Raw genomic sequence first — 14,253 nt, forward strand, 5'->3', positions numbered from 1 at the left:
CAGTGGAATGGGCATATAGACAATCACTCAAAGGAGAAAGGAAAGTTACCCATGTACAATAACTGGAGTTTGAGATCTATTGTCCATATGTACATTCCACAACCTGCCCTTTCATCCCCTATACCTCAGAGCCCTCTTGTAAGGGATTCTGCATTGAGAAGGAACCGAATGGTGGTGGAGAAGCACGAGGACTGAAAAGCACATGTATGCCCTACAAGTACTGCTGGCCAAAAAGAGTTCCATCTCTACTACGAAGCGCGTGCACATCATCAGTGGAATGCACATATGCACAACACAGCTCGAAGAACTCCAGTTACTGTACTTGGTAAGTAGTTTCCCTTCCCTAATGTGCTTTAATGGAGTGCTGTTTGTAAAACAGTACTATGTTAAAGTGCACCAGGGAACTTCTAGTGTGCAGTACATTAGTGCACTTTGGAAATTACACCCCCGTAGTTGCACATTACCCCATTGTGTAGACAAGCCCTAGGTTACAATTTATGTTCTCCAGAACCCTGCCTAGTTATAGCTGAGCTAGCCATGGTGCAGGCATGTAAAGACCTTATTAGTAAAAATAATGGATAGTCAATTTCTGTGCTTCTGTATGCTCAGTGCTGTTGACATACCATGTTACTCATTCCCAAAAGCTCCTATGACAGGCAATAAACTGACAGTGTTTTTACTTCAACTGTGAATTTATTGTGTTGGAAGTGTAGTAGTATTGCCATTAAGTTTTTCTTTTTATATATATATATATATATATATACACACACACACACACACACACACACACACACACACACACACACACACACACACACACACACAATTAAATTGGAATCTGAATGGTTGGGGATCTCTATTGCTTTTTAAATAAAAGTATGGTAGTCAAACCTTTTTGAAGAATTTGACAAAAGCTAATTGTGTGTGTTTGTGTGTTTTGTTTATTTAGGATTATATATTGGCTTTGTATACACTAGCACATATCAAGCAAGACAGATGAACTCCAGCCTTGTGTGCACTTTCAATTAGCCTACAAGATGCAATTTAGTATGAATCCCAGGCAGCTTTGGAAGTGAAAGAGAAGTTTGAGATCTCTGGCTGGAAGCTGAACGTGATGACGGCCTGGTCTATGGTGGAGAAGTTGAAAATGGAGAAGAGGCATTCCAAAGAAGAGAGGAATGTGGAACAGGATGCTGGGGACTGCAGTGCTGAATCTGAGGAATGGACAAGCTCAGAAAGTGAGCCTGAACAACAATGCTTCAAGAACAGCTGTAGCAATATTCAGTGGAGGGAAAAGGAAATTTCTACTAAACCACATAGGCAACTCTGTCGCTCTCCTTGCCTGGATCGTCCAAGTTTCTCACAGAGCAGTATCCTTCAGGACTTGAAACTGGAAGAGTGTAAAATAAACTTGGACAAGGAATACCAGGCTAAAATGGATTTTGCTTTAAAGCTTGGGTATGCTGGAGAACAGATCCAGGCAGTGCTGAACAAGTTGGGAGCAGATGCTCTTATCAATGATATTTTGGCAGAACTCGTGAGACTTGGCAACAAGGGTGAATCAGAGGGACAAGGCAGTGTCGGCAGTAGTAGTGGTACTCTGGTGCCCAGGGGTCCTTGCCCAAAGGAAATGGCCAGCCCTGAACTGTCACTTGAAGATGAAGTAGTGGATAACACTGACAACTTAAGACCAATTGTCATTGATGGAAGTAACGTGGCTATGAGGTAGGCCTCAGTGTAAGCATTTTTTAAATAATACACCAGTATGTTTATATATAAATATTCAATTTGAATGACAAAATCATGTTATGTTGACTATATGCTCCTGTTTAATTTCTGGTTTCTTTCACCCACTGTTCAAAATATGTTGATACTCCTCTTTTTGCAATCCCTACCCCAAAAATCAGCTCCCTCTATATCATTCTTTTTTGCAGTCCTCTGCTCCCGTAAATCTATTAATTAACCAATAAATAAGAGTTTAGTTATACTGCAGCAAAGGTTTTGTTTTTAAGTTTTTGAAACACTTTATCAGTCTTGTTCTAAAATATCTAATGGCAGCTTGGACATCAGAGTGGGTGGAAGAGTTGTTTTAAAAGCAGCTTGATAGCCAAGACGAGTAGTCTCAGCTAAGGGAGCATTTTCAATATACAGTGCTTACCATGGGGAAAGGATCAGTCTATCTTTGGTCTTGTTCAACTTGAAACAGGAGGAAATTCCCTAGCCAAACCGTGTGGTGTGGTCCACTGATGTCAAGATTTCTACAGGCAGTGCTTATCCAACAGGCATTCTTTATTATTGCCTTCTCAATTTTCTTTTAAAGAACTCTCAACCTGAATTTTTTTAATTAAATTCAGAAAATTCAGTTTTTTTGATAAAACACATTTAAAATTTTATGCTTTGAAATAAATTAAAAAATTCATTTGGAAGTTCTTTATAAAGGCTTTTCTGTTTCTCTGTTGCTGGTTGAATGGGTATTTTGGATGGGCTTAATAACAACACGACAAACATTTCTCTGCTCAACTATTCTCCCACCCCCTTTTCCCCCTGTGCTGACATCTCCCTGCTACATCTTCAGTTTCAGCTTTTCTGCTGAGCACTATGTTACAGGGCCTGGGGAAGAGCATGCATGTTTACGGTCTGCTGCAGAGTTCATAACTGATATCCTGACCATCAACAAAACAATGGAATTGACTGTACACAAAGTAATCTTTAAAAAAAAACACATGTATTTTCTTTAATCACTTTCATTTAAAGTAATCTTGGATGTTACTTGTGACAATAGTGGGTATAAGGCCTCATCTATGTGATGTGTTTGGATGTGGCTATATTGGTATAAAGTTGCTTTATACTGGTATTTCTGTACGAGATGTGGAATACGCTGTGCTGTTATAAGGCACTTTTTATACCAGTGTAACTGTGTCCACATTAGAGATTGAGCCAGTGTGAAAAAAAACAAAAAAAACAAAAAACATACTCCTTACTGAAGTAATTATAATAGTATAAAATGTGTATAGACCAGCGGTTCTCAAATAATGGGGCGTGCCTTCCTTGGAAGGCACAGGAATGTGTTAAGGGAGGTACAAGCTGTGAGCTTTTTTTTTTTTTTTTTTAAGAGCGTCTGCTGTCAGCCCAAGGCACCTGGGGCTTGTGCAGAAGGGCTGTGCCCACTCAGGAGGTGGGGGGGAGGAGATAAAGGGAATAGCTGGAGCGCCATCACCAGGGAGGGTCACATGCCCCTCACCAGACACCGGGGGGGTGGGGGGCCTCGCACATTCAGAAGGGAACCGCGGCGGCGAAGGAGCAGAACGCCAGCAGCTCCTCTGGCGCGGCTGTACTGTCTCCATCCCTGCCCCCAGCCTTTCCATGCAGCTGCCTCACCTGGGGTCTATACAGCTCCGCCGGAGGACAGGGGTGGGGGCGGTACCAGTACAGCCGCGCCGGAGGAGCTGCCAGTGTGGGGCCACCCGGCGGCCCCATGTTCTGCTCCTTTCGCCGCTGCGGTTCCTGGGAGAGCCCCAAGGTTCCTGGGAGAGCCCCGCGGTTCAGGAACTGAATTGCGGGGCTCTCCCAGGAACCACAGCTGGGATCCAGTGCCCCGTGCTGGCAGCTCCTCCAGTGCGGCTGTACCGGTACTGCCCTCATCCCAGTCCTCAGGCGAGGGCTGTACAGACCTCCTTTTGCCTGAAATCAGTATCTGGCGCAGTGGGAGGACAGAGCCCCCCCAAGTAACGTGGTATGGGGAGTGGACGGGAAGAGCATGGGGGCCCAGACTGGGGAGGGGTCATGTGGGGGGTCATGTGGGGAGCTCACATGCCCCACCTTTAGCTGGTGCCCCCCTTTATGTCCCTCTCATGAGTCACCCACCTTCCCCTCCCCAATCCCTCACGTGGAGGGGGGGGCCCCTCCGGTTGTCAGCCCCCTGGTGGCAGCAGCAGCACAAAAGTAAGGGTAGCAATGGGTTACGTCTGCTGTGAAAATTGATATTTGTTAATGTCACTTTTCACATTGCCATCCTTACTTCTATGCTGCTGCTGGTGCAGTGCTGCCTTCAGAGCTGTATGACCGTCCAACAGCCCCTGCTCTCTGTTCTGCCTTCAGAGCTGGGCAGTTGTACATGTAACTTTTTGGAGGAGAGGGGGTGTAAATGACTACAGACATAAAGAAGGGGGGCCTGATCAAATAAGTTTGAGAACCACTGGTATAGACCAGTTCAGATAGAAATATTATTTTCAAATTGATGGTATCCCTTTAATCAACATATGGTAAGAAGTAAAATAGTAAATATTTTTCATGTTTGTTTCTTGGACAATGTAGCTAAACTGCCAAATAAGTTACATATTTAGGGCCATATTCTGTCCTGGTAAAAATAGCAGCATCTCCCCAGTTTAAATACTTTGATAAACAGAGCTGAACTTGGTGCTTAGACTCCCTTTGCTGGTCCCTATGAAGCAAGCTCTTTAAGAGTAGATTTTCATTTTGAGGTGAACACATGGGATTAACGTTCAAATGTTCAGCTTTGGTCTGGTATTTTCCCCAAATTTTGGAACGATCAAAGATATCCAGTCAAATATAGAGAACTTGCCCAGAAATAGGACCATGTGATTTTCAGTCACTGACTTCACTTTTGATTCTCCTCCAATGGCTTTTTATCAAAGAGAGGTATATGCATTCATTCTAGTATTTCACTTGATATTTTTTCATGAGCCTTCATATTGCTTACGTATGGATTGTTAAAGTTGCGTGTTTTTTGGACTATGTTGATCAGCTGTCGTTTTAATTATGATATTGGTATTAGTAAAACAGACCACATGCAAACATCTGTTTCTCTATACAGTAGACAGCGGTTCTCAAACTTTTGTACTGGTGACCCCTTTCACATAGCAAACCTCTGACTGCGACCCCCCTTATAAATAAAAAACACTTTTAAATATATTTAACACCATTATAAATGCTGGAGGCAAAGCGGGGTTTGGGGTGGAGGCTGACAGCTCGCGACCCCCCCCCCCATGTAAAAATCTCATGACCCCTTGAGGGGTCCTGACCCCCAGTTTGAGAACCCCTGGAGTAGAATCTCAGAGTTACGAATACCAGAGTTACGAACTGACCGGTCAACCACACACCTCATTTGGAACCGGAAGTACACAATCAGGCAGCAGCAGAGACCAAAAAAAAAAGCTAATACAGTACATTACTGTGTTAAACATAAACTACTAAAAAAAAAGGGGGGGGGGGGAAGTTTTTAAAAAAAAGATTTGACAAGGTCAGGAAACTGTTTCTGTGCTTGTTTCATTTAAATTAAGATGGTAAAAGGCAGCATTTTTCTTCTGCATAGTAAAGTTTCAAAGCTGTATTAAGTCAATGTTCAGCTGTAAGCTTTTGAAAAAACAATCACAACATTTTGTTCAGAGTTATGAACAACCTCCATTCCCAAAGTGCTCATCATTATGAGGTTCTACTGTATTACATTTGAGTATGAAAGAGGATGTCTTGATGAGCTTTTTATAATTCATGGCATTGCCTTTGTCTTTCCCTAAAACTATAGTTTTAACAAAGGTTAAGATTCATAAATATCGCTCATAAACAGTTTCCTTTATTTCTTCCCCAAAAAACAGTTTCGTCAAACTTTTTAATACTAATTCTACAATATATTGTATAAAGCCTGTGAGATACTTGACAACACATCTTTGCATAAGGGGAAAAAAAAAAAACACACTACACAAAATGACAAATCTGCTGGGAACATTTTGTTTTCAAGACATTGATTGAAGAATGTTTCCAGGTGTGGTGCATACCTGCTCTAAGGAAGTGGCAAGGTGTATATTTCAGTGCATGCTGTCTTATTTGTTTGCAGAAGACAGAACATGATTAACAGATTTCTTTAGTTAGTACTAATTTGTCCTGGCTTTAACTCAGTGTTTCCAGAACTTCTGAAAGCTGAGTGGCTACTGCTGTCCTTCTCCTTCAGGAAAATGAAATCAATTGCACCCCTTGCGATTTCTTCCCCGCAACTCCAGATTGTAGTGTTAAAAGTGTACACATCTTAATTATTCTATCTTTCATTCTCTCCCTCCCACTAGTCTTAAATGCTCCCTTGCTCCCTCCTCCACACTTTGGGAAATGGATGTTTCATAATGTGATACCTCTCATCATCTGTGCTTTGATGGGCAGTAAAATAGTTAATGATGTTGATGTTTAGGGTGAGATTCTGTGCTATGCCTCTCAGGCCTTGTCTATCCAGAAAAGTTTCTTTGATATAACCTATGGTGTGAATTTAGAAGGTTAAAAGTATAACTATACCTGTTTAACTATATCAGGATAACTGGTAAAACTTTCCCATATAGACAGTCCCTGGGAGGTGAGCACAGAACTCACAGCCAAGGGAGAGGCAAAGTAGCTTGAATCCACCTTTGCACACTCCCAATCCTGGGGTGCTCCAGGGTTTAAGAAGTTCCCAGTCTCTGCAGCCTCACAGTTCTGTCTGAAATCTTCATAGGGCTGCGTACTATGACTGCGTACTGGCCCTGATAAGCAAAAAAGGTAGTTCCATGTTTGTGTATACAGAGACTGGGCAAAGGCCCAAGTGTAAATTCTGACTCACTGTGTAATATTTTTGTTGAACAATACACCACAACTGTTTTGTAAATCAATACACCATGAAGTAGTAATTGGAATGTGAAAATAAAAGCTGTGCCATTAATAGCAAGTTTTATCTTTGCAACTGTGCAGCTCTATAATGAAATACTAATTTTCTAATGTAAAAGTGCACTGCCCAGCTATGTAATGTTAATTGTCAGTATTGGCTAATGAGAGAATCAAAGCAGTATTCCTAAAATTTAGTTGCCAGAATATCAGGAACTGGCAAAATTAGTAGCAGTTCATGATTGCTTGATTGCTGCTTAATAACCCAACTAAATTTCTAAAAACTGCATTAATTTCAATGGACTGTTTATCTTTTGGAGTTTGTGGCTACCTGTATGTGCCCTAAACAATCACTAGGCTGTCAGTTTGGAAGGTGCAGGCTTAACGGGAAAACCCTAAGGCCTTGGCTACACTTGAGAATTCACAACGCTGCCGTGGCAGCGCTGTGAAGCGCGAGTGTAGTTGCGCCGCCAGCGCTGCAAGAGCTCTCTCGCAGCGCTGTATGTACTCCACCTCTCCGAGGGGAATAGCTTGTAGCACTGCGAGCGAGCGTGCAGCGCTGCAGGCGCTGATTACACTGGCGCTTTACAGTGCTGCACTCGCTGCGGGGCATTTTCACACCCCTGAGCGCACCAAGTTGCAGCGCTGTACAGCGGCAGTGTAGCCAAGGCCTAAATGAGGAATGTTTTGGCTTACAGCTCTGATATGTAAAAAGCCTGATGTTGTTTGTAAGTCCAGTAACTCCTCGCTTAATGTTGTTGTTATGTTCCTGAAAAATGCGACTTTAAGCGAAAAGATGTTAAGCGAATCCAATTTCCCCATAAAAATTAATGTAAATGGGGGGGGGGGGGGTTAGGTGCCAGGGAATTTTTTTTCACCAGACAAAAGACTAATATATACACATACACACACACATATACACAGAATAAGTTTTAAACAAACAATTTAATACTGTACACAGCAATGATGATTGTGAAGCTTGGTTGAGATGGTGAAGTCAGAGGGTGGGATATTTCCCAGGGAGTGCCTTACTGCTAAATGATGAACTAGAACAGCTGAGCCCTCAAGGATTAACACGTTAATGTAGCCTCAGACTCTACAAGGCAGTACAAATGGAGGGAGGGGAGACACACACCCTGTGAGTTTGTGTGTGAGAGAGAGATATGCATTGTCCCTTTAAGTACGCTGACCCCACTCTAAGTACATTGCCTTTTTAAGTAGATCAGCAAGTTGAGACAGCAGCTGCTACCAGCAAGCTCCCTCTGTCCTGAGCCCTGTCATGTCCCCCCGCTCTGTTCTATGGAGATGGGGTAAGCGGGGGGGGGGGGAGAGGGGCAGGAGCAAGGAGGAGGGGGACACCCTGACATTAGCCGCCCCCGGCCCTGCACAGCAAGCAGGAGGCTCCCAGGAGCAGCTCCAAGGCAGAGGGCAGGAGCAGCACATGGCAGTGGGGGGAGGGACAGCTGAACTGCCGGCAACTGATAGCCTGCTGGGCGGCTGCCGCCCAGGGAACTTAGGGGAGCGGGGAGCTGATAGGGGGGCTGCCAGTCCACCCTGGTTCCAAGTCCCCACCAGCTAGCTCCAACAGGCTGCTCTTTCTGCAAGCAGTGGACAAAACTGGCGGCTGCCAAACCACGTTATAAGGGAGCATTGCGCAACTTTAAACGAGCATGTTCTCTAATTGATCAGCAACGTAACAATGAAACAACCTTAACCGGGACGACTTTAAGTGAGGAGTTACTGTATATGGCAATTGGTGAATCATCATCCAAGTTATTTTATGAAATATATTCAAGTGCTATTTTTAATTTTGCTCTGAATTTTGTAGTACCCTTGTACACTAGTTTAGCACTAAGTACTTGCAGACTTTTACAGTTTATGCTCTTCTACTGAGTTGGTGTAGTAGTTGTGTGGGTGTCCAGGCACTACTATTTATAATCTTTTTTTACAAGCATATATCACTTTTTCACTCTAACCAAGTAGCTTATAAGAAATCTGCAGTTGTACATCTGTGAAATGCACATCCACAATGGGTAAAAAAAAGTAAATCATCCTACCCCTAACTGAAATACCTCAAAATACCATTTTAAAATGCAAATATAAAACAGACAATACATTGAAATAAATTACTTTTCCAAAATGCAGGATCTGGTCTGGGTTCTCACATACAACCAAAATACCAGTGAGTGAGCTGTAATAGATTTGTACAGTTCTCAATTATTTTTCTACCCCATCTGGCCTCTCTCCTCCATAAAACACATTAAAAAGTGTGCAGTTAAGATGTTTTCTACAATAAAATAATCAGAATTGTTACATATGATATCCAGATAAATTTCTAATACCCCCCCCACACACACACACACACTCTCGTTCTCTCTCTCTCTGTAAAATTAGGTCACTGGTGAGAAATTAATCTACTGATCAAATAAAATACTAAGGGCCTGATTTAGGATAGCACTAAGCATGATTTAAAGTTAATTCTCACTGACTTCCATAGGATTTCATTTGCAGTGCTGACTAGTGCTCTCCTGAATGAGGCATGAAAGGCCTATAACATCACTTAAAGATTTAGGACTTGTTCCTGCAATTCATTGCCTATTGCTGTAATGTAGCAGTACATCCATGAACACACTGAGTTGCACAATCAGGGCCTTAAATGATTTTCAGCAAACTCTTCAGAAATCCATATTTCTGTAAAACTAACTTATGTTGCCATTTTCGAAAGTGAATCAAGTTTGTAGAGTGATTTAAAGATGCTTCATCTGAATTGTATGCTATACGACTTGATTCACTAACAGAGTAAACTATAATCTTTGAGAAATCCTTGATGTTTCATTCCCTTTTTAAAAAAAAAAAAAATTCATTTTGAAAATGAGTAATTTTTGTCAAACCCTTTTGCTATTGGTGAAATTTATTTGTTCTTTTTGTGTTTAGGTATTATAAAATGCCTATACCATGGCAGTAAGCATCATTAGCTAGTTCTTTGTTGTCATTTGCTAACTCTTTCTGATCCTAGTTTAAACGAATACTTTGCCATATTTTTAAGCCATGGGAATAAAGAAGAATTTTCCTGTCGGGGAATTCAGCTAGCTGTTGAGTGGTTTCTGGAGAAAGGACATAAAGATATCACTGTTTTTGTACCTGCGTGGAGAAAAGAGCAGTCTCGACCTGATGCACCAATTACAGGTAGCATTTCAAAAAGATTTACTTTCATCCTGTGGTAAAATAATTGTATTATTACAAGATTGTAGCAAAAAATTGTTTCTTGGATTAAAAGGATTATTTTAAGCATGGAGCAGATAATTTGAGGCAGTGTTAATTCAGTAAAATGATATTTTGTCTTTCATCCCAAAAGATATTCCCAACAGCTTCACAAATTTACACGTATGTCACTACTGAAATAGTCAACTTTTGGGTGGAGGATGGCGACCAGAAGGTTCAGCACTCAAATTGAAACTGAGGGAGATTTTTGCTAGTTAAAGTCCATTATAAGTACCTGCAAGTAGGAATAATATAGGTTTTTCTAATACTGATAAAATACATTTCTGTACTGTGGAGAGAAATATTAATATTTCCTCCCAATGACAAGGATTTTAGGAATATAAGGATAGCTTCTTGGCCTTACTCAACCTGCTTTAAGGTTGCCAAGCAGCCCAGTATTCCTCTGACAGAGGTGGAATCCTTGGATGGTGATGTAGAGCAAGTATAGACTTTAGACCACAGTATTTGCACGTTTATTGAGCTAGGAATAGCAGGTTGATTGTACAGTGCTGGTGGAAGGGGAGTGGGTGAGAAGCCTGAATATTTGTAAAGTGCTTTGAAATCCTTGGAGGAAAAGTGCCATATAAGTCTAGATGCTTACATTTCCTCCCATGATCATAGCATCTGAGCATATTGAATGCAAAGTATTATTGTTAGTCAGGAACTATTGAACTCCCTTTCCAATATAAAGTTAAAAAACAACAACCAAAAAACAGTTTTTAGTGAAAACTTGGAGTGGCTTGTTTCTTAATGCAATTATTTAAACCATCTAAACTTATCTTGCAGATCAAGAAATTTTACGTAAATTGGAGAAAGAAAAAATTCTTGTCTTCACCCCATCTCGGCGAGTTCAGGGAAGAAGGGTGGTCTGCTATGATGACCGGTTCATAGTAAAACTGGCTTTTGACTCAGATGGCATCATTGTGTCAAATGACAATTATCGGGATCTTCAGAATGAAAAGCCAGAGTGGAAGAAATTCATAGAGGAACGCCTGCTAATGTATTCTTTTGTGAATGACAAGTATGTTCTTCCTTTATATTGTGAAATTTACAGTTAAAGTTCACAGTGGAAAGTGAAATAGATATTTCATCTTTTTTTCTCTCCAGATTTATGCCTCCTGATGATCCTTTAGGACGCCATGGTCCAAGCCTTGAAAATTTCCTAAGAAAAAGGCCTGTTATTCCTGAACATAAAAAACAACCATGCCCTTATGGTAGGTACACAACAGTCAGATTGAGTTCTGTGTACAAAGGGAGACTTTAGTAAAAAGTTAATATCATGTAATTAGCCTTCCCTTAAGTTTTTAAAACCAAAACCAGGCTTGTTTTACTTGCTAGCATCCAGATTGGACACTAGCTTCAATCTCCACCTTTTTTTTTTTTTTTTTTTTAAAGAAACATATATAGCATTTGGGATAGGGAAATAATTCAAAAGGTGAAGACACATAGGTTTTCAACTGTGAAGCCCTGGGTCCAAATTCATAGTGGATATTTATCCACATTAAAAAGCTATCATACCATTTTGTATAGTTTTACTCAAAGGAGGAGAAGTCCTGTACTGTATAAATTCTGTGATAGAGATACTCTTTTGTCTTGTACAGCAATGAGCAGATTATCAGTGCTCAACAATTATAATATGAGGGAGAGCACTACAGTTCACAGCTGACCTGTGAGCAGGAGACATGCTCAGTAGCTGCCCTTGTATATACAAAACTCCAGATTAGTCTATCATAGGCACCAACTCCCTGGGTGCTCCGGTGCTGAAGCACTCACAGGGGAAAAAAATAGCGTGTGCTCAGCACGCACCAGCCTCCCCCAGTCAGCTGCTTCTACTAGTAGAGTAGAGGCGGAACGAGGGTGGGGTGCGCTTGGGGCAGGGGCAGAGTGGGGGTGGGAAGAGGTGGAACCCTCGTTGGGGTCTTGGGAGAAGGGGTGGAGTGGGGGCGGGGCCTCAGCAGAGCAGGGGTGGAATACCTACCCAGAAAAATGAAAGTCGGTGCCTGTGCTCATCTTAGTTCTTTATTTTCATAAGCATCTACTTTCACTCTACAACCCCAAAAGTATTACAAATAATACAGTATTGAACACTGAATCTTTTTGTTTAGCTCATTAGAGAGACAAGGTGGGTGAGGCAATATCTTTTATTGGACTAACTTCTGTTGATGAAAGAAAAAAGCTTTTGAGATGCACGGAGCTCTTCTTCAGGTCTGGGAAGGTACTCCCAGCCTCACAGCAAAATGCAAGGTGGAACAGATTGTTTAGCATAAGTAGTTACCACATATTGTAAGGGACCATTCCAGGTAGAGTGGCCCATTAACACCTCTATAGGCATCGGACAAAAAGAGAGGGTTAGTGGGTTATAGATTGTTTAGCTTACTGTAATATAGCTTTCTGTGGGATTGATTGTTTTTGACATGTTTAATTTGGAGACTTCTTTTGCAGGCAAAAAATGCACCTATGGACACAAATGTAAATATTACCATCCAGAACGCGCAAATCAGCCTCAGAGGTCAGTAGCAGATGAGCTTCGAATAAGTGCCAAATTGTCTGCTGTGAAAACTATGAGTGAGGGAGCTTTGGCCAAATGTGGCACAGGATCATCCATTTCCAAAGGAGAAATCAATTCTGAAGTGAAACGTATTGCCCCCAAACGCCAGTCAGACCCAAGCATTAGATCAGTTGCTGTGGAACCTGAGGAAAGACTGTCAGTAGCTCGGAAGTCAGAAGCCAACTCTGTCCCTTCTCTTGTTTCTGCATTAAGTGTACCAACAATCCCTCCTTCAAAAAGCCATGCTGTTGGTGCATTAAATACTCGTTCTGCAAGCAGCCCTGTACCAGGGTCATCGCAATTTAGTCATCAAAAATCCTCACTAGAACACATGGCCAGTGTGCAGTATCCTCCCATACTGGTCACCAATAGCCATGGCACTTCTGTTAGCTATACAGACCAGTATCCCAAATATGAATCTTTAGGAGACCATGGCTACTATTCCATGCTCAGTGATTTCTCCAATTTGAGCATAAGCAGTATGCGTAACACAGATTATTATGGGGCTGATGCAGACCAAGGGATGTACTCTAGAAATTCAAGCCCCTGTCCTGACAATCGCTTAAGCCATACAAGTAATGATTCTTATTCCTCTTATAATGATTTGTATCTGGGTGTAGCAGATGCCAGGGCCGAAGACAATGTGAAGGTCCACAGACTTTCATCCCAAAATCGTCTTCAGCCTTTTTCCCATGGTTACCATGAAGCCTTAACTAGAGTTCAGAGTTATGGAACTGAAGAGCCTAAACAACTCCCTCGCAAACAGTCTGTTTCCCATTTAGCACTGCATGTCCAGCATCCAGTTGTTGGAGCACGGTCCAGTTGTCCAGGAGACTACCCAGTGCCTCAGAATGTTCATCCATCAGCCACTGCACAGCCAAGCCGTGCCTTGGTCATGACAAGAATGGACAGTATTTCTGACTCACGGCTTTATGAAAGTAACCCTATGCGGCAGAGAAGGCCACCCCTCTGTCGAGAGCAGCATGCTAGTTGGGATCCATTACCATGTGCTGCTGATACTTACGCTTACCACTCCTATCCACTAAGCAACAATCTCATGCAACCATGTTATGAACCTGTAATGGTAAGAAGCATGCCTGAAAAGATGGAGCAACTCTGGAGGAATCCCTGGATTGGGGTATGTGGAGAGCCACAGGAACAGCATATTATTCCAGAACATCAGTATCAGACATACAAGAATCTCTGCAATATTTTCCCTGCTGGTATTGTCCTCTCGGTAATGGAGAAAAATCCCCATATGACAGACGCACAACAGCTGGCAGCTATGATTGTTGCCAAATTGAGAACAGGGCGTTAAAATGTTAGAGCTTCTTTTTGAACTCTTAAAGACAAATAGTATTGAGTGTATAGTGGGCAGGATCTGGAGGAAAAGTTAAAAATAAGGGAAGTGGGCAAATCTATTGTAAATATTTTCTAATTCTGTGGTATAAAATTATGTACCCTATAGCAATCATTAAATATATGTGTGAGGCACTATATAAAAGCAGATTGTATTGTAAATATAATGAATATTTTAGGATTTCAAAAATAGGGCATTTTAAAAGGTATTTTACAGGAAGTGCATACATTTTTGCATGAATATATTATTTAACTAAGAACTACAAGGTTACACTTTTAGAGTCTAAAGCTGTTCATTCAAAACTATTGTTAGCAATTATATTGCATGTATCAATGTATAGTTTCAATTTGATTATAAATATATAATTGGCTTTTCAAAATACGCTCTATACATTCCGGGATCATAAGACTTTGGCTTTGACACTGCATTCCTCTGGGTCAAATAT

At 41.5% G+C, this 14,253-nt stretch overlaps 1 protein-coding gene across 1 annotated transcript; it reads left to right on the forward strand.

Moving 5' to 3' along the window:
* The first annotated feature begins 1,108 nt into the window (after positions 1 to 1,108).
* Positions 1,109 to 13,766, forward strand: ZC3H12B (zinc finger CCCH-type containing 12B). The gene is made up of 5 exons (XM_065411160.1): positions 1,109 to 1,725; positions 9,686 to 9,825; positions 10,687 to 10,921; positions 11,008 to 11,114; positions 12,343 to 13,766. Exons 1-5 carry the CDS (start codon positions 1,115 to 1,117, stop codon positions 13,764 to 13,766), a joined length of 2,517 nt encoding a protein of 838 aa, XP_065267232.1. The 5' UTR covers positions 1,109 to 1,114.
* Positions 13,767 to 14,253: the final 487 nt, after the last annotated feature.

Source organism: Emys orbicularis, chromosome 9 (assembly GCF_028017835.1).
Source record: "Emys orbicularis isolate rEmyOrb1 chromosome 9, rEmyOrb1.hap1, whole genome shotgun sequence".
NCBI classification, from domain to species: Eukaryota; Metazoa; Chordata; order Testudines; family Emydidae; genus Emys; species Emys orbicularis.

Bases quoted from the DNA above. Each gene is read 5' to 3' on its own strand.
- ZC3H12B (XM_065411160.1), top strand. From the start codon at position 1,115: ATGACGGCCTGGTCTATGGTGGAGAAGTTGAAAATGGAGAAGAGGCAT. The intron at 1,726-9,685 runs GTAGGCCTCAGT...CATATTTTTAAG, and splicing joins GGAAGTAACGTGGCTATGAG to CCATGGGAATAAAGAAGAAT. The intron at 9,826-10,686 runs GTAGCATTTCAA...CTTATCTTGCAG, and splicing joins ACCTGATGCACCAATTACAG to ATCAAGAAATTTTACGTAAA.